Source organism: Orbicella franksi, chromosome 15 (assembly GCF_964199315.1).
Source record: "Orbicella franksi chromosome 15, jaOrbFran1.1, whole genome shotgun sequence".
In the NCBI taxonomy this organism is placed as follows: domain Eukaryota; kingdom Metazoa; phylum Cnidaria; class Anthozoa; order Scleractinia; family Merulinidae; genus Orbicella; species Orbicella franksi.
This window is the reverse complement of record NC_138159.1, coordinates 1,342,554-1,362,749: the sequence shown is the minus strand read 5'-3', so window position 1 is coordinate 1,362,749 and position 20,196 is coordinate 1,342,554. Positions and strand designations below refer to the sequence as shown.

The 20,196-nt window shown below is 32.9% G+C and overlaps 1 protein-coding gene across 15 annotated transcripts in view; it reads left to right on the top strand.

Annotated features, from left to right (window-relative positions):
* Positions 1-20,196, top strand: part of LOC145469144 (kalirin-like) — a 108,589-nt gene that overhangs the window by 20,724 nt on the left and 67,669 nt on the right. For 11 of the 15 annotated variants that reach the window (XM_081452828.1, XM_081452827.1, XM_081452825.1 and 8 more), the window contains 4 exons: positions 243-344; positions 6,276-6,389; positions 7,899-8,294; positions 13,205-13,327. In XM_081452828.1, the coding sequence (XP_081308954.1) occupies positions 243-344; positions 6,276-6,389; positions 7,899-8,294; positions 13,205-13,327 (735 nt within the window). Of the gene's footprint in view, positions 1-242; positions 345-388; positions 1,282-2,782; positions 2,860-6,275; positions 6,390-7,898; positions 8,295-13,204; positions 13,328-16,533; positions 17,074-18,124; positions 18,225-20,196 lie in introns of those variants that run through there. The other 4 variants (XM_081452829.1, XM_081452830.1, XM_081452833.1 and 1 more) reach the window with 4 other exon arrangements.

The following is a 20,196-nucleotide window of genomic DNA, read 5'->3' as shown; positions in this document are numbered from 1 at the left end:
TAAATTGCATGTATGAAGCAGCTGTTAAACATGCCCACTGTCATCCATGAGCCATAATTTTTTGGACATTGCTTTAAGCAATTAATTTTCTAAATTTAGCAGCCGAAGACAATTTTAGCGTAATTGTCTTGTTGCAAACCACTACATGTACATGAATATTCTACATGAGTTTGTTTGTTCCTTTGTAGAATAGAAATATACTGATACTAATGGATTTTCATTGCTTTGTGTGCATCTTTCAGGAGTGTTTTGTAGCTAAAATACACACTGTTTATCTACTAAAACCTGACGGATTTTGGGAGCGAAGCAGAGCATCCTTTGGGAGTTCAAAGTTGCTATTTGAGGTATTAACATGCCTTATTATCACAAATGTAGCATGAAACATGTTAAGACTTCTTTGGTAAAATGCTCAGATCATAACATACCTTTCTCTAGTTTATCTTATTTTGTTTTAGTACCACAGGTATTTTGACTTAGTATCAATGCTTTACATATCTCTTAAATCAACACATTATTTTTTCACATTTTACCTTCTCCCATTTGCTGATTTTCTGCATATGCTTAATTAGCTGTTGTCAATGGCAGCTGCAGATTTGAGATCTTTGACAGTCAACTGTTAGGGCAGGCAGACTACATGTATCTTTGACACAGAACTGCTGTTGATAATGCTGTCACTGTGCATGCTTGTTGCAGCACTTCACCCTCCTTGGCGGGTGAAGTTTGAGTGTCTGGATTTGTTGACAAACTCTAACAATGGTCCATACATTGTTAAAGTGAAACCCGAAACTCTCTTTGAAGAGATAAATGTCAGACTATTGTTCCAGTTCACACAAGTTCAAACACTCTCTGAATTCAAAAGTTCTGTCACACAAGATTGTATCTTAAACCTTTTTCACAAAACCACTCTTCATGGATTTGAAAACTGTCATTGCTAAGGGATTACTGCATTGCACAATTTTGCAGTTTTGTCTCAATTTCTGGATAACTTTGTTTGAGCTCTTGTCTCTGTTACCCAAGTATTGCATGACATTTTTGAGATTTTTGTGGTAACAACTTCTCCATTGAAAGCTTTTCATGTATGCAGCTATCATGTTCTCTAAGAGATGAGCCGTTCTTTTCTTAGTATAACCGGCTTTGATTTGTTGCTGATAAAGTAAACAAAAAATGTTGGCCCGTGGGACTTTTATCTCTCCTACAAAGACAATCTTATGGCGAAAAAGGTGATTTGTAAGGTTGTGGCTCATAACATTTACAGGTTAATTTCCATAACTCATGATAAAGGTTGGTGTGAAGAGCTTTATGTATGTATAAATATGTATGCTTTTGTCAGTGTAGTCATTGACTGAGATTTCTTGTTAACAATATGTTTGAACATAAAAGACTTGATAGTTAATCGTTATTTGCCATCGTGGTAAATTTAAATGCTTATTTCACCACCTTTGACAACACTCAGTTAAGTCCATTGTAGACCTGAACGTTAATTTGTTGTTGACTGTAGATTGAGTGTACAATGTAATATTGAATAGCTAACATAAATATACAAACATATCACATTGAAGAGGTTGTTAAATTGAATTAACCATGCAGTGAAATAATTTTTGTTTTCAAAATTGTGTGGCATTGGTTCTGTGTTAAGTTTGCAAATACATGAATATGATGTGTTTCGAATATTGTATTTATTGTTTAGTATTAATTTTAGTCTGCAGTCTTACATGTAGGTTTTGACAGATAAATATAGATGTACATGAATTTACTTGATAGGCATTTTCATTTCAAACAATGAATTAGAGTTTGAGTTGCTTTCTGCTTTAGGCAGTTTTTTGGTGTTTTAATTTCTTAAATCAAAACTGTTCATGACATACTGTAGTTGAACCAAATTCTGATGTGACAGTGTATGTTGACTTCAACAATGAAAGGCTTTATAAATAGCAATTTACTTTCAATCGGAAATCTGTGCATTTGTTCTAAATTTGATAACAAAAGCAGATCTTAAGTATTGAGCTGATTTGCGAGTCTTACCACTGAACAATAAATTTTATGGAGTTACCAAAGAAAATTATTTTTTTTAAATTCATACACTAGCGCCATCTCATTTGTGATTTCACAGCTGCCTATATTTTAGGTTGCTTTTCAAAATTATATGCATCACTTAATCATTCTCTTCTATACTGTTTTGGTTGTAAGCCCATCAAAGTATTTTATGAGATTTAAATTTTATTTTAAATCTGATATTATGTTCACTTCTTTTGATACTTTGAGTTCATTTTAGGGCAAATGTCAAGTACAGTGTATTTCACTGATTTCTGAAATTTTGATCTAGGTTAATTCTTGGCTTTATATGAATATCATTTTAACAATTTCAGCTCGATGAAAGCAAAGAGTTATTTTGTGAGAATCTCATTGGAATCTTACCTCGTTGGCGATTTGAAGACTGTGTACTGGAAGAAATGTTCCATTGAATCAGAACAGCTGTTTGTGTAGTGGCTTATTTCGTAGAACTTCATGCAGCCCAGCACAGTGCAAAGTTATTATTTAATGCAGTGTTATACAGTGTATTCTCAATACACATGTTGAGTCAGTCACTTTATTGGTCAGTTGATTGCTCAAGGCCAAACTTTAATGATCCTGGCTATTGTTTTCTTGTCTTTTATTATAACCATAACAAAGGAAAATCAACTCACACGACATTATGCAGATGAGATTTTAGACAGGAAGGAACTTCAAAAAGCCAACTGCTGTCACAAACCATTTTGCTAACGTTGGATTTGATGGCCTTATGATGAAAAACTATTGATTTATTTATTCAAGTTCTTGAACCAACCAATTTACATTGGGATAAATTGCATTGACATCAATAAGGTGAATTGATTACTTGGGTAAATAAGTCTTTAAGCAAAAATTTTGATAATCTGTCCTTGGTTGGCTACAGCTAGTCATGTGTGAATTGATTGTATTTACTAACAGTAAACAGAGAGTATTTTTAACTCTTCTACCTGGTTTTTTCAAAAGTTATCATCTAGACATTTTGCCATTTTGTATTTACATTCAAATTTTGGTTCTATTTCAATTATTCAAATTCAAGCATACTTATTCTGGTTGCTGTATTTTAAACCACATTTCCTCTGTTTGTAAATATTTTGGTAGGTTCTTTGTTTAGCATGTAGCTTTAAGTTGTGCTTTTCGCACCATGCCAGTAGTTATATTTTGTGGCCACTTCATTTTAGCAGTCAAAACTGCTTTATGTTCGATTTTGACTTGTACTTTGTTTTGCTGGTTTGTAAAAGGGTAAATGACTTTAAGAGAACATTTATGTTCAAGATTCAACCGGCAAAGGACATTTTTCCCTGAGGCTGTGTTTTAATGACCTCGATCATGCTGCCTCGTCTGTCTTCATTTCTCCTAAGATCTTCGATTAATAGACATTTTAAACAGAGGTCAAGCTTTAATTAGAGGTCAGTTTTGTTTTATACTGTTAGAATTTTTACCATAATTTAGTAGCTTCTTTGCTGATTATAATGTAGACTTGCTAATATTGGAAAATATTCAAAATTCAACCGCTTTTAGTTAATTATGTTGCTAGATTTTTCTTTAAAAATGTTTTCATGTCTGTTCATTCATGGATGATTTTTCACAAATTATAATGCTGAAAATAACATTTCCATACAACTTAGTCTTATATATGCATACAACGATGCTAACATTATGGAGAGTATTTCTAAGTTCAATTACACCACCAAATTATATGAGGCAATTGGCGGTAAAGAGTTAATTTTTAATTATGATTATTACAGGTACGTTTTACTCTACAAGGTTTTCCCAATAGACTATGTATCCATACAAGGTGGTTTTGTGCACAATACATGCAGCTTGAGTGGCAATTTTCTTCCACTTTGATATCACGTCAATTGAGGAATTGATTTAAAGGTCTTTTTATTTTGAGTGTTTTTTTTGTATTGAAATACACTGGTCTGAATTAAAAATTGTATACAACTGTCATACAGATATTCATACCTGTTTGTCTACAGTCAAAAATGCTTTTCATGTGTAATACAAAATGTATATCATTCATTGACAAATATTTTTTGTGTTGTCAAGTTATAAGAATTTCCTTGTTCAACAAGAATTTCTTTTTCCTTGAAGGAAATGGGGAAAGTTGTAGCAAAGCCATAGTAAAAAAATTATCATTATAGTTTTTTACTGTCAATTATGAGGAAGATTTTTGAATCATAATTTTAGTTCCTCCTCAAGTGTGCCTTGATTTGCCTTCCGTATTGAGAATGTTAGATGATATTTTTCTTTTGATTACAGTGATGATTTTGTTGAATCATATAAACTGAAATGAGCAGAAAAACCTTAAGTGTTTATTGTTAAACTTTTCCTTTCATTTAAGAGTGCATCTGCTACAGTATTTTACAAAAATTAATTGACTAGAAAAGTATATGCAGAGTGCAGAGTTCATTATTTTGTCATTTTCAGGGTATATTTTGTTTTTTGGATTGTAAATTTACCGGTAGCTTCTTTATTTACATGTACTATGTGCTTTGAAACTCCTGTGCATGCAAACACTTATTATTTAAATTTTATTTTCATTTGCTTTAAGGCCTAAGACTCAGTCATGATCCGATCTTCAGACAGGGCTTCATGTTAGCCACACATTTCCATGATTGTAAGATTTTAGCTTTTTATTGCATTGAAATTTGATAGGCCCTAAGATCCTATCAAACCCATGTTAATTATGTCTACCCCCAAGTAGCTGATTAAACTTTGAATTCTCACTGGGTCTTTCAAGGAATTATGAGGAGAATTTGGATTTTGATTGTATGAGAAAGATCAGGATTAGGTCATCTTGTTGAATACATGATTAACAATGGAAAGGGTTGCATGTTAAATCCTGCTGCAGTGAAGCTTTTTCCTGAAGAGTTGTAGAAGCCATTGGTTAAAGACTTAAGCTAGAATCTTGGGTAGATATGAGTGACACTTTTTGTAACTTACTGACAATATTTTTAGAGTAATGTCAGTTTTACTATAAAACACCTGGCCTTGTTGAATGTAATTTTCACTGATACATTGCTTTGTTTCAAAAAACTGTAATTTTTTACAATTTGCTTTCAACCAAATTAAGAAAATTCAAAGTACGATTTGAGGGAAACTCAGTGGAAGAATAGAGAATCTTGGTATTTTTTTAAATAGAAAACTAGTTATTTTTTTTAAGTTGTTTTAATTTCAGATTTCCCCAGCATGTGGTTTGAACATTTTGGTCTTTGTTGTGACCAACTTGGCTTTAAATATTGAAAACAATTGATTGCACAGTATGGGTTTCTGATCGTTGCTTACCATAAAATAATTGATTAATGGTTAAATTTCCACTTTTTCTTGTAACTTACATGCATAATATATCGCCTTCAAAGCTACATTTAAATATATATTGATTCAGAATAGAGTTTGGAGGTAATATTTATATGCTAAATGAACAAAGTGACATTACGCACTGGGGATGATCAATGTGTTCTTTTGGTATTTGACATGCCGTAGTATATTTTATTGACATGTGTCATGTGCTTTGCATGCATATTGGATCACCCTACAGGTGTGACATTCTACTTATTTTATCTTCAGTATAATTTCTAAGAAAAACGTCATTTTATTATTTTTCGGATATATGTATTATGCTTGTAGGAGTGTGTACACCACTTGTCATCTACATAGTTATGTTCAGGTGCATGTAGTTTCGTCTGGTGTATGTAGCATTATCTACTTGTAGTTTCACCATTATTGAATTGGTTTTAGAGTTTCTATACAGATTTTTTGTCAAAAAAAATGCCAAACTATAGGTTTTCAAAAATTGAGATTTGAAGTGGGTGATGAAACTGTTTTAAATTGAGGCAATCAAAATAACCATAGTAACTGCCACTTGAAATATTCGGTCAAACTTCATTTTTATGAAGTGTCTGTGTTATGTAATAGTGTGACTGTATTAAATGGGTTAGGTTTCAGTCAAGGTGCATGTATCTCAGTGTTGACCAAAAACTGTAAAAATGAAGTTGCTGTATAAAGTTTGGTATATGACTGTACTGGACAGTGAATCAACAAAACAATGCCTTACACTCATCCATGTGCTTATAAAATCAAGTGAGTAAAATGTAAGCAATACACTGTTCATAAGATTCATTATTTTACTTTCAATATTTTTTAAAAAGTATTATTACTGTGTGATGATGATGATGATGATGATGATAAAGTATAAATATTTTAAGGTATTTATCATTTTGTTACAGACAACACTCACGTCCCTGGATGGTCTGTCGAAGTTTATTGACCTTGACCAACTGACTTCAGATCTGGGTGGTTCTTTTAAGTATGACCATTCTAAGTGGATCAAGATGCGTATGGTAGGTCAAGAGATTTTGTAGAGGGCTTAATATTTTGTAAAGTCTGTCTTCAAATCTAGCTGGCTTACCAGTCTGGCACTTATCTGGAATGGGATGCTTTTACTCAGAGGATTTAACTTACTGGTGCCCATTAATGTCCCTTGATGGGGAGCGGCACGTGAGAGTAAAGTGTCTTGCCCAAGAACTCAACACAATGAACATGAACAGGGCTTTTCATCTACTGTTAGGAATGGTTTCATTTAGTGGCATCCTTCCAATAGGCACTCCTTTTGTAGTTAGCGCTCCCCATCGATTGCTGCTTTTTTAATAAGCGCTTTTATTCCAATAAGTGCCTTGTTCCAATAAGCGTCCCCATAGTGAACTCAAGGTGATATTCAAGACACTGATATGGAACACACTGAGTAGACAAATGTATTATGAAGTCTCCTTTCTTATCTGAACATAATATTGAAAATGATCTATCTATCAGAGCTGTTATTGTTACAGTCTTTGAGTTAAAGCAGCTGTTGTTTTTCGTAAGTTATTCTAACACATTCAGACCGCTATGTTTAAAATGAAATAAGTGCTCTGTTCCTGCTAAGTGTCCCCCCTCCAATAAATGCCCTCCCTGGAGCCACCGCAAGTAAATAAGGTCTCCAGGCACTTAATCAAATCATTACTAACAGTAACTATTGACACTGTAACAAACTAAGGTGAAATTCAGGTTAATTGAAAAACTTGAAATGTATAGATACACGCAAGTTCTTGAATTCCTTTTTAATAAATTTAAGTGCAGAAGTATCGATTTCTACCTGTATCAGTATATAACTTTACAATGTATGTGGGTCTGTTTTTAACTCACTGGTATATCTACACTGAACATGTACAAAAAGAAAGATACATGTAGGTAAATTTGATGTCTGACCTGAGATCAATGCCACCTGTTGATACACAAAGCTTAAAATGATAAATGCAATCATTGTAAGATAACATGTTAGATATAATGTTTTGGCATTGTTGATATCATAACAAGTTTTATATGTTGTACTTGTCAAGTGAAGTAAAAAGTTTATTGGTTTACGTGAAACACAATTTCAATTCCATCTGTTTTTTTTTTGACACGTAAAGAAAGTCAATTGTTTGTGTATAATGTAGCTGATTGATATACGGAAGAAACTTAAGTACATTATCAGATAAGATGAATTTAAATTGAATTGAAATAATTGTTTTAAATTATGACAAGATAGTTTTTTTTATTAACAGCTGTCTAAAGCCTTTGTCTACCCACTGGGAAAGAAGCATAAGATTTTATCGTCATGAAATGTAATTACCCAAACCAGCAATTATGATTAAAACATGACAGAATACTGGTGAAAAAACAAATGTTTCAAGAGTATATATCAGTAGAGTGAAGTACTAACAGTAGTTGTTTTTGGGTCCTAAAGATATAAAGACATGCCTCAAGACCTTGGTATTAGTATCTTAAGGAGCTTTGACAACATGTTTAAGATATCACTATTTCTTTTACAGGCACTGGAAAAATTTCTGTATGAAGCCTCCTCATTATTAGCCAAGTTAGAGGAAATACAAGATGGATTAGCCCGAGAAGATTTTGCAGATACACTTGACGGTCTCAAAGATCAAATTAAACACAATCAGCATGTGAAGAAGTGGATTATCAAAGCTCCTGTGGAAGTCTTGCAAGAGGAGGGCGAGAAAATCCGCAACACAATCAAAAATCCAAGCTATAGGGATGATGGTGATAGTCTGACAGAAGAAGATGTGAAGAAAGGAGAACTTCAGATCAATGAGTTAGTGGAAGGGTTGCATTCAAAACGGCAAAAATTGAGAGAATTATGGAATCTACGGAAGCTAAAACTGGATCAGTGTTTTCAATATCGTGTGTTTCAACAAGATGCCGAAAAGGTAAAGAGGAAAAATAACTTTTAGATTTGTTTAAAAACTTGACTTCAGATGGGTATGAGTATGCTAATTTATATTGAAGTCAGGAGATAATTAAAGGAAATCCCCATAGGAAACCATTGCATGCTGCACAAAGTTGCACTAAATTTTTTATTGTACAGTATCAGTTTTTCAGAAGGAACCAAATTATGGCTTATCAAATTTAACTGGCGACTTCACAGATAGATTTTTTCTGCCACTTTGTTTGAAGTTTGGCACAATTGAGTTACTGGCTCCATTATATCTTCTTTTTGTCATATATCTTTCAATTTGTTTTTGTTTTCAACTGGCTCAAAACACCTATTTGAAAAGTCTTGTTGACAAAATATTGGACAGGTATACAATCAAAAATATTATGTCATAACAATAACCTTCCTCAAACTTTTGCTGACTTCTTTTGAGACACTTTTAGAATTTTGCTGGCTTAAGATTTTTACTTCTGGAATAGCAATTTTTTTTTGCCATAATTAATTAACAAATTGGAGATACAGTGTACATGAAAATTACATGTAGTGCACATATGTGCTGCTGATCAGTAGGGAGATATTATGTATGCCAACCAAGGGGTGCATTATGGCATTTGAAAGTAAGATGTCATTTTAAATTTGTGTCAGAAACATAAGTCTAACTGTTTTACATGTATATTCTAACACAGTGGTTTTTATAACTCAGACAAAAATTCAAATTTTGAATTTAAATACTCAACTCCTTAGTTAAACTACTCTGGTAAAAGTTTTCATGGTCTGTGATGTTGCTTTCCACCAATGACGTTGTTATGTTTGACATCACCTAACCCTTTCAATTCAACTCTCATGTGTATTAATATTAGTGGTCTACCTTTCAAGTGCATGGATAAAACCCAGTGTTTGACCATTCAGTTGAAAGCCAGTGCTTTCATGTGGTACTGTTTATTATGTTGTACAAGGTGGTTCTAACTTTTTAGTCTGTGAATGAAACCCTAGTGTGTGACCATTCAAATGAAAGCTATTGAGCCGTACTTTCATGTGGTACTGTTTATTATGCTGTACTAGGTGGTTCTGAGTGTTTAGTCTCTGGATACAACCAAAGTGTGAGACCATTCAAGTACAAGCTGTTGAGCAGTACTTTCATGTGGCTCTGTTTATGTTGCTGTACAAGGTGGTTCTAACTTTTAAGTCTGTGAATGAAACCCCAGTGTTTGGATGCCACCCTGCGGTGCTTTCATGTGATACTGTTTATTATGTAGGCTATACAAGGCACAAGGTGGCTCCAGCTTTTTAGTCTCTGGAAGAAATCCTAGTCAGTGGCCATTTTAATGAAATCTACAGTCTGAATTGAGCAGGACATTCTCATTAGGTTGTCATTGTTAAATTTAGCAGTCCTGTAGTGGAAGTAAAAAATCTTAAGTTAGTGGCTTCTTAAAGTAGTGTTTGTGTGCACGTGGTCATTCTAATGAATGCTGTTGAGCAGGGCTTTCTCATTAGGTTGTCTTTGTTGAATTTAGCACTCCTGGAAGTTTAAATCTTAAACAGCTTCTTAAATCAGCGATAACTCCAGCAATTGGCTGTATGGGTAGGTCATATGCAATCTGAGATTTAAGGGCTGTGTTTTTTTTGTGTGTGTGTGTGTGATAGGGAGCCAAAATACGAGAACTATTTCTGGCTCCTCTGTCTTATCAAGATGACAAAGTGACTAAGTCTCTAAACTGTGAATTGGCTTTTTTTTGTTTACCATGAAAGATGATCTAGACCCCTTCCCTTTACATAAATGTGGACATTAAATAAATTAAATTTCCATGGATGTCTGCAACTTCTTCCCACAAGTGTTTTTTACATTACATGTACAAATCCTTGACAGTAGATTGATTTGAATACAAAAATTCAAGGTCTTGGAATTCCTTGAAAATTGAATCTGGACTTGAAGAGAAAAGCTCTGTAGTGGAAAAAGTCAAATGGAAGACAGTTTAAGAAACATATTAAGAACTTTGACTTTATTTTCTATTTGGAATTGTGTTGTTTTTATAATATACAATAACACTGATTTTTTAACACTTCAACTTTAGCTTGTAAAATGTAGAAATCTTGTAGAAATCTATAATAATTGTGCATGTGAGTTGTAGTCTTGTACCGACACTTGCTCTGTTTTTGATGGTATCAGATGATCAGATACCCATGGTCTTTAGTTTCCATTCATGTTTACAATATACCGGTACTTGATATTCAACTGTTGTAGCTATATATGTTGAAAATTGCCTGAGGCCTGCACCTGTAATTTGTTGTTTGCCAGCGAAATATTAGTGTGCGATAAGGTTTGTTGCCTGCAGCCAGTGTATACTAGCACCAAACATGTATTGAAACACCACCTTTGTTATGGTAATACTTTTGCTGTTTTAGAGCTGCTTAAGACTTGCCCATTTACATTGAAAAGAAAAAACCTTGGAATAAACTCTTCCTAATAAACTCCTCTTTTCACTAATGTGGAACCTAGTATATGCTTAAAAATTTATTATTGTATCTTAAATATACATACTGTATGCAAATCTCCATTGCTTCCTGTTGGGGAGTTAATTTTACTGGTAAACGAAAACCTTTTAGCGTTAAAGCACCTATTGCTTTGTGAATTAAAGTTTTTTTAATCATTGTGCTATGACACAGAAATTTGCTCTGTTGTAGAAAATTATTTGACCACACATTAAAACAGTTGGTACAAATCTGAATTTTGCTGATTACACAAAGATCTAAATCAAATCTCTTGCATCAATGGCCCTCAAAAAATGTACAAAATTGACATTTAAAGGTTTTTCTGGTTTTCCAAAAAATTCACTGGATAATTAAAGTGAATCCCACGGTTTATTTTACTTTTAGCATGGTTTTATCTCTTAGCAGGGGTGCTTTAGTTGTCAAAATTAGTAAATCCTGAAACAGATGCCACGTGCTTTTGTTTTTTGACAATGAATTAGCATGGTTTATTATCTTGGGGTTATCCTTTTGTAACTGCTAATCCACAGGATGGTTCAAAGCTTTTGTAAAAACCTGCGGCATATTGGCATTCTAGCTTTAAATATCACTGGAATAGTTACAAGTAGACAATGCAACTTCAAAAGGGATCATTTCTTTTGGTCACAATTTGTACTTTGTTTGTCCAAAGTAAAATGCCATGTTTTGAGTTTTTAAATTAAAATAAGGAAAGATAGATTGTGGCTAAGTTACTGATTTTGTCAATCTCTTTTATTTGTGATTCCTGTGGGTCGTTCTTGATTAATACTTGAGATAAGAAGATTGCTTCAGAAATCTGTTTTGGTTTCACCATCACATTGATTTTAATTCATGTTTTGTGAGGCCAACTTTTTTTATTACCTTCTTCTTGAATGGCTTCAATAAATCAGATAATTTCCTTTTTCTCCTCAAACCCCAGGACATTATTATTAAAGCTGTCAGAATAGGCTTTTTTCTTTGACTGGGCCGTTTATTAAAATCAATCAAAAGAGAGAGATTGTACACAAAGCAAAAAATTTGCAATTTTTTGAAAACAGACAGAGTTCATTAAAAATTTATTGGCCCAAGTCTGAGATCAGACAAGCAGTCTGCTAACCTGAACGACAGAGATTATTTATGGTGATTTTACCCTGAAGAGGGTTAGGAAGTCTAGGAATTGTTGCTCCATTGCAGCAGAAGTGTGTAATAGCAACCATTTGGTTAGTACACCGTCAAACACAGGGAATTCGTGTTAACTTATATTTAATGATTCTTACACGAAGGTTAAACTTGAGGGATCACAGGGTGGCTAATGCTAAACCAACCTGAATATTAAGAAGAAGAAGAAGATTAAGTTAGAAGTGCAAACTTGATAGGTGTTTTCTGTCACTTGAGGTGTTGTACGGAAAGAAGCTTGAAAAGTGGTGAATCTTCTGCATTGATTCCACAGTCTAATTTTCATCTCTGCATGAGACACACTTTGAGGTTATGCGATTGTTATTGGCACCAAATATTTTCCAAAGAAATGCTGGCTTAAAACCAAGCTCTTTTTCTTCTTCTACAAATCACAGTTATTAAAGTCCATGTCTGTGTAGTAAATGCAATTTTGGCGATAAGCATTGAGATCAATTAAAAATTTTATGCAAAAGTTCTATGAAAATGTAGGAGACACATCTTGTTAAAATTGAAGTATCGTTCCAACCTTTTATAAACTCTACTTTACCGAAGAATAAAATAAGCAATACATTTTTCCTTTGGTAGTTAGATTTTATTATTTGATGTTTGTTTAGACTGGAAATTCAAAGAGCTGTGCAATAATATTCATGTAGTACTGACATCAAATTTAACTTCCTTGATGGGAAACAGTTCAGGTGTGGTAAGGAATTATGTCTACTGAAAAAAGCCCTGTCATGGCTAATTCTGCTTGCCTTGTCATTGACATGGAAATGTAAATTTTATTTCAATGTTTGGCTTCCCATTGGTGCAAAAATTTGTCAGCACCTGTGCTAATAACATTTTTGGACGGGGTAGGTTTGTATTTGAATGCGATCAATATAATCCTGTATGACATCAATGGCAAAAAAGCAGTTTGACATGAGGATGTTCCTTGGTGCATTTTAAAATTACGTGTCTGTTAAAAAAAGCCAGCTGATATTGCTTGGGAAAAATATCTCTTTTTATTTCTTGTTCATGTTACAATTTGGTTGTCAGTGCATGCATCTCTTACATAGCAAAATGGTTCAGCTATCATGGATGTAAGTGTGGTCTAAATTAAAATATTATCATGAGAAGTGGATATATAAGATTGGTTAGGGCTCGTCAACTTTTATATTGAAACTGTCAATGTGAACAAATCATTTTTGAGGTTAGATCCAATATCTCTCTCTCAGTGTTGGTTTTCTCTGCCAATTTTTGTTGCAGATGCTGTTATGGATAAGGGAGAATCGGCAGGAGTTTTTGCTCAATTACACAGAAATTGGAAATGACACGACCTCGGCAGAAGAACTTGAGGACGAACATCAAAATTTTCAAAGCAGTTGCATGGTAAGTGAATTCAATTTCCAGCAATCAACTTGAAAAATTATATTTCAATGAAATGTTGTTGAACTTTGTGTTCAAAATATGCCAAAAGGATATTCAGCACTTGTAGTTTTAAGAGCTTGTCTGGATGTACAGATCTCCATCTTAGAAATAGTCATCTATTATTTAGCTTAGCAGATCTTAAATGCTATTTTTCAGGCTCCTTTAGATTGAAAAGTTCTACTCTGTGGGCTGGCTCTTGAAATTTTCAAATCTTATGGGTTTTTTTTACGAGTATGTGTATTTAATTACATATAAATAATATAGGGAATCCATGATTATCTCTCATGTTATCTTTTTATGTTTTAGTTAAAGACACAAATTTCAAGGTTGTTTTTGTCTGTCCAAGTTTATTCCAATTGGAATTTCTTTTATACATGTTTCTTTATTCATTTGAGCTGAATTTCTGGTATTGCATTTAGTATGCACTACTCAGCACATGTGTAATATTACTTCTTCATTTTTGTGAAAATATTGCCACATTGTTTTTGCACTCTAGTGCAATTTTGTTATGTTTTGCAATTGAAAATTCACTGTGTTTATTAATTCCTGTTTTAGTAAGATAGACAAAGCATTTTGAATTGAACTTTATACGATTGGTCAAAATCATGCCATTAGAATAACAAATTCTAATGTTTTGAATTTGCATGACGTAGCTTGACACACCCTTGATATAATATCAAACCTACACTTGATTATATTCAAATACAATTTTGCAGGACTCTTTTCATCCATTAAAATTACTGTAATAATTGCTTGCAAATATAGAACAACTTTAGAAGGCCTAGACTGTATAATGTTACCTTTTGACCTAACTTATTGTCTAAATACAGCTGTAAAACACAGCTATAAATTAGGCCATTTTTTCTGTGTAGATGCAATATATCTGGAACGAAATGCAATATTGTTGTACTTGACTTAAAAGTTTTTTCCTTGTTTGGTAAACTTGAAGTGAATAATGTTTTATACCAATTGGTTTGGATGATTTTGATTGCATTCTTGTATCTGTTTCATTTATATTTAAGGAGCGTATTTTTAAAAGCATTGTATTAAAGTTTAATTGCATGCAGTTTCAAGTGCTGAATTTCTTCAATTTCTGGTACCTGTTGCTCGAGTGTCAAAAATAGCATGATATTGCCAATATATCATAGGTTATCAGCATTAAGTGAAATATTAAGTTATTTTGTAAACATGACTTACATGTACATAGTAAGATAAGGTTGAAAGATGTTGCAGTTTATCTAGAAATGGAAGACGTTTTCAATATCGTTACAGGGCTATATTTAATGTTTTTACTGGTTATTAATTATCTTCCGTCCAGAAGTTGAACTTTGTTGCTGGTTTCTTTGACCTTGAAATAATGTTATTTTTAAGAGAATGGTACAATTTTAGAAAATTATAGGTTTCTTCGAAATTGCTCTAACTAACAAGGTTGAATGTGGTGGAATGAGTCAGTAAAAGAAACCTGTTTGTGTAAATAGCCCTTAAGAAAATCCACTTAAACTCTCAAGGCTTCAGCAGGATTTACAGGTGGCACAGCAGCTTAAACATGAGCATGTTGTACTCTGTGTTTAGTAATGCATATTTGAGTTCTGGCTGGATTCACCTTGTTTTGTTCTTGGGTAGGGCATGTTTAGTACCCTTACAGCACTCCACTGCACTCAGGAATATTGGCAAGTTCTTGGGATAGATTAGTGATCCACTTAGGGGACATAGCAATTTGGCCAGTTACTTGATGCTAGGATAAACTGTAATAGTGTGAGCCATTTTGTTACGAGTGCAGACTTCAACAGGTAACAGGATTGAAATCCATACCCTGGCAAGACAATGCAAATGTTTCATTAAGGTATGATGCCACAAGGGGAAGGTCACTCCTCTTGCAGAAAAAGTAAGAAAAGAAAAAAAAAAACTTAAAATATACAGTAGCATCTTCTTACTGTAGCTAGCTGGACAGGCACAAAATTTTTACTAGGTGTTAGACTTAGTGTGCAGTGGCAAAGACATCTTGCCCTTGCATCATTTAACCTACAGTACAGTTATACATTTTACTTGACTTTCTTGTAATTTTCTTTCATGCTTGTAAAATGCACCACATTCTACATTTAGTAAATCTTTAACTAATTTATAATAATTTTAAGTCATCTGTAGTGCAAGCTCTGAATTAAGTTTTCTTTACAACCTGGGGTACCTTCATATTGTCATAATAAAATGGAGTTTTCAATTCAACGAAGCATGATTTGCCGTTCAAAGAGTTAATAACTTGCATTGTTTCTGTAAAAGGAACCTTTCAAAATTAACAGTTGAAAGTGGCCAATTTTTAATTTTTTTTCAGTCTCAATTATTTTAAAATAGTGTTATTAGTGCTGTAAGAAAATTAAACTCCCAGTTTTTATTGGATAGAAAATTTATTTCAATGATACTCTCCTAATGATTAAAACATTTTGCAGTAATTCACAAAGGTGTAAGTTAAATTTGTAGCTTTAATTTACTCTTGGCAATGCTGTATTATCATGTAAATATAGAGTAAGAAAAGTGTCGATTTCACGTCCTAGCAGTTGACATTGTAAAAATGCAGGTAGTAGTTTCCTGTAATTTTGTTATTAGAAGGAGAATTTCAAGCAGTGTTGTGGACCAAAAACTTATTTCTAAACTATTTAATAACAAGGAATCATAATTTTTAAAAACGTGAAATAATGAAAAATCATGAAATTTAAATAAATCATCAAGACCTTGATCTTTTAATTTAGCCACTAAAATGGTATTCTCTCACAGTATATTTCAACTCATTTGTGAAACTAATTTTTTTTTGTGATGTAGCTTTTTTTACCAAACAAGATAGTCTTTGCACAAGTTAAAATACAAATGAAATCAAACAGAAACATGCTCAACAAATTTATTTAGAGTGTGAAAAACATACGTCATCTTAAGTCCTGCTTCTAAGTTTTAAAAAGAATAAACTTATATGTGTGATATTGAATTTAAATTCTAATTTTTACGAAAACTAATAATTTTCATTCCCACGAGGAACAAAAATTATTAAAAGTAAATATGCAATTTTATACTTCAGGTTTTTGACAGATCAGAAACTGTCATTGTGAATTGGTCTTAATTTCTTTTTGACATTATATTGCTTTGGCTTCCTGAATTCAAATGTATTTTATTACTTTTGCAAATTTACTGTGTCATATGATAACATTTGGCTACTAAGAAAACAGCTTCTGTTTGATGACAAAATGAAAGTGCATTTGTCACGGCATAACTCTTTACTCTGTATTAGGTTTGCATGATATCATGTTAACATGCAGAGAACTTAATCCTGTTATTCTTATGAACAGCTGTATCACGTTTCATTTCACCAAAACCCCAGAACCCTCAATTTGAATTTCAAATTGAAAGCCTTGTGGCCAGGTTATCAAGAGAATTCTTGACACTTCTCAGGATGTTAATAATTAAAATTAATTCAGCGTCTCATTGGAATAACAATACATGACTTTGGTCATACAGGATCTTCGGTTTGTGTCTCAATGTTCATTGCCATTGGCAACTCTGCTAATCTTTATCTGATCTTAAATAAGAACAATGCTGCTAGTAGTTTTGCATGCCTTCTGTATAGTGGGTCATAGTTAATTTGAGTGATGCCATGCACTTTATGGAACAATCTTCTTGAATTTCCCTTGGGCTGAAGGAATCGGCAAAAATATTATCATATGGTAGGAATGTTTACTCAATATGTAAAATCAATTTCCAGTATTGTCAGGGAGGAAATGTTTTTTCATTTTAGACCAACGGTGAAATGCTTAAATTGTAATTTTACTTTCTATCAAAATTTGCAAAGGGACTTTTCTTTTACAACCTTTTGCAATATAACGTACAATGTTTTGTACAATTAAATATTCTTTTGCATGCAATTTTGTGCTTTAAAAAGTGAAGATTTTCCAATTTAGCATTTCTTTATTTTGTATGCCAGTTTCTTCATTCTGTAGGCAGAATGATATTTGAGGGGATTTTTTTATTGGAATTATGTTTGTGTAATGACAAGCACAGTGTATTTAGAAAAATGTATGCTTAGTATTTCTATTTATGAATTGGTTCAAGTCAGAACATCTTCTATATGACCTATCTAGATGTTTTCCCGAATTTTCATACACTTAATATATTCTAAAACAGCAGGCAACAATGTTGTAATTGACTATGTTTTGTTGCAATCTCAGTGCGCTACATTCTCAGAGTTCTAGCAATTGTATCTGTTTCATACATGCCTGTCTGTTAATTTCTTTTGATGTTAATACAGTTCATCTGAGGCAACTTTTGCCATAGTCAAGTTTGTATGTGACATGTCCTTAGACATGTTATGCATTAATTCATGCTAATTCATACAGAAAATTCATAATACTAATCATGAACTAACACCTGTCTGGGTATATTAAATTACTCTAAAGTCTGTTTGCTCAAGGTTCTGCAGGCAATGGAGGGAGAAACATATATATTGTTCAACAGTAAACATGTACCTACATAAAGATCTTCACTGGAAAGACGATATGCCGATGAAATTGCGATCTTTACATTACACTTTCAGCAATACAAATGAACGTGAACTTAATTGGTGATACAGTGTAAACATGACACCAGAGTTTGGTTTTTTGGTTAATTGGCTGTCGAGAAGTGAAAGGCCTAATTGATTATAATGGAACACTGTCATTTAGCCTACTGATCAAATTCTTCAACCTTGAAATGAATTTTATCTTATAGCAAAAAAAGCCAGACAGGCAGACTGTCTGGTTTCCTTTTAAAATAAGCATGAGTATTTCACAATATTCTTTGTTAAATTATTATGCTATCATGTAGTGATTCTCGTTGTCAGGTATGTTTTTATCTGTGTTTTTTACCTATCTTGGGGGTACTCTTGTTATTGATAACTGTAAGCACTGATGTTTAATATATTTGGCATTGAAAGGCAGATGGAAGGTCAAATCCTTTTATGTTACAGTCATGTCTCCCTCCTCTTTTTTTGTAAAATGTTTGCCTTGTATCATCTTAGTTTCCCCTGGAACACTGGATGCTAAAATGTTGGCCTTCCTTACATGTTCATGTACTTATTTCAGTGAAAGCAACCACTGATTTTGGAATCAGCTTGAAATCAGTCTTAAACTACTAAGAACTCTCCTTCTGTATTATTACTAGATTTCTGTCGCCAAATAGTATTCAAAGCCTTGCCTTTGCTATCAGGTTTGATTCAGTAATAACTGTCGCAGCATTATAATTATTAATCACTGTACATATTCTGTGTTTGTTTACATTTTTATGATCTCTTTTCTTGTTACTCTCCCAGCATGATCGAAACAACTCTAGTTAGTTTAGGCAGATATGCATGATTATGATTGCTTTTGTACAGGTGTACTTCATGATTTTTCTGGCTGTCTTTTCAGATATTTTTACACGTGCTGACATACTGTATATATATATATATATTTCTTTTACAAATTACATGTATGCTGTGTGAATTCTATTTTCTTGTACAATTTTTAAAAACCACTGGGTTTGTTGCTTTTAAATTGAGATTCAACCCTCGATGTTACACGTAAGACAGGATTTCAAGAAGCTCAAAAGCATACATCTAGTGTCTATCACGAAGCACAAAAATAATGGATTGTTTCTTGTCAAGCTGTACTCAATAAATACAGGAACCATCAGGGAAACAGCAAAGACCATGTCAGCAGGGATGGAACTGAATTATAATGTAGATGAACAAACTTAAATAATGTTGGGTTCTTAATTATTATCGCTTTAGCCTGACAAGTATAGAATTCAAAATAAAGGGGGAATGAGTATTTTTGAGAAATGAGATTGGGCTTTACCTTCAATTGATATATCTTTTTGTTGTCCACTTGAGAGAGGAGGAAAATTACATGTACAAGGCTGCCTTTGATGTTTGAAAATTAAGTATTTTATGTGATTGAGTCATGTTCATATCACAATATATATTTTCATTAATAGCAGTATTGTAGAATTTCACTTGTTCTACAGTTATTATACTTTATAACTTCTTTCTTTCATCATCCCCTTGTATTACCTTGCCAAGGCATGGGCAGACACATCGGGAATCAATATTTTGCTTACATTTTAGATGTTCCCTTGAGTTTGAACTTTCATGTTTTTCAACGTTTTGATTCCGCATTGTTGCAATTCTCCTTGTCTTTGTTAAATTATAGGTCACAGAACTTATCACAGATGGAAATTTCAATTCGGATTTAATCAAATTTTTATCAGTGCACTACTAGCCATGTACAAATGTATTTTATCACGTTTATTAACTATGAAAAATGCTGATCTTTACTGCACAAAGTCTTATTTGAATTAAGAATTTATCAAGCTGTGAGTTAATGTTCATCAATTCTGTCACCACTCATTTCATTAAACTGTTAGTTCTGAAAAGTTGGTGGTTAATCAAAATACCGGTAGCATCTCCTGGTTGTTGATTTTTTTAAAATTCTCATTACCTTTCTGCTTGACGATACACTTAAATCGTCAGGAGAAACTGGATGTGGATCATTATAGAGATTTAGTGGGATTCCAGAGAAAACCAGTGGTGATGCCTGCTCTGGTACACAGCTTTGAATACTTCTCTCCAAAAATAGTTATATCTAGGTAATATCTATGTACAGTATCTCTTGTTTCATGAAATCTCTAGTATCTTAACCAATTATTGGTTTACCTCTGATCAACCATTAATGTTGAATTTTATGGTTGAAATTGGCTTTTTAAGGTTTATCTCTCATGTCTTTTAAATCAGGCTTGATCAGTCATTGCACAAATTAAACATTAAGGTTTCTTCA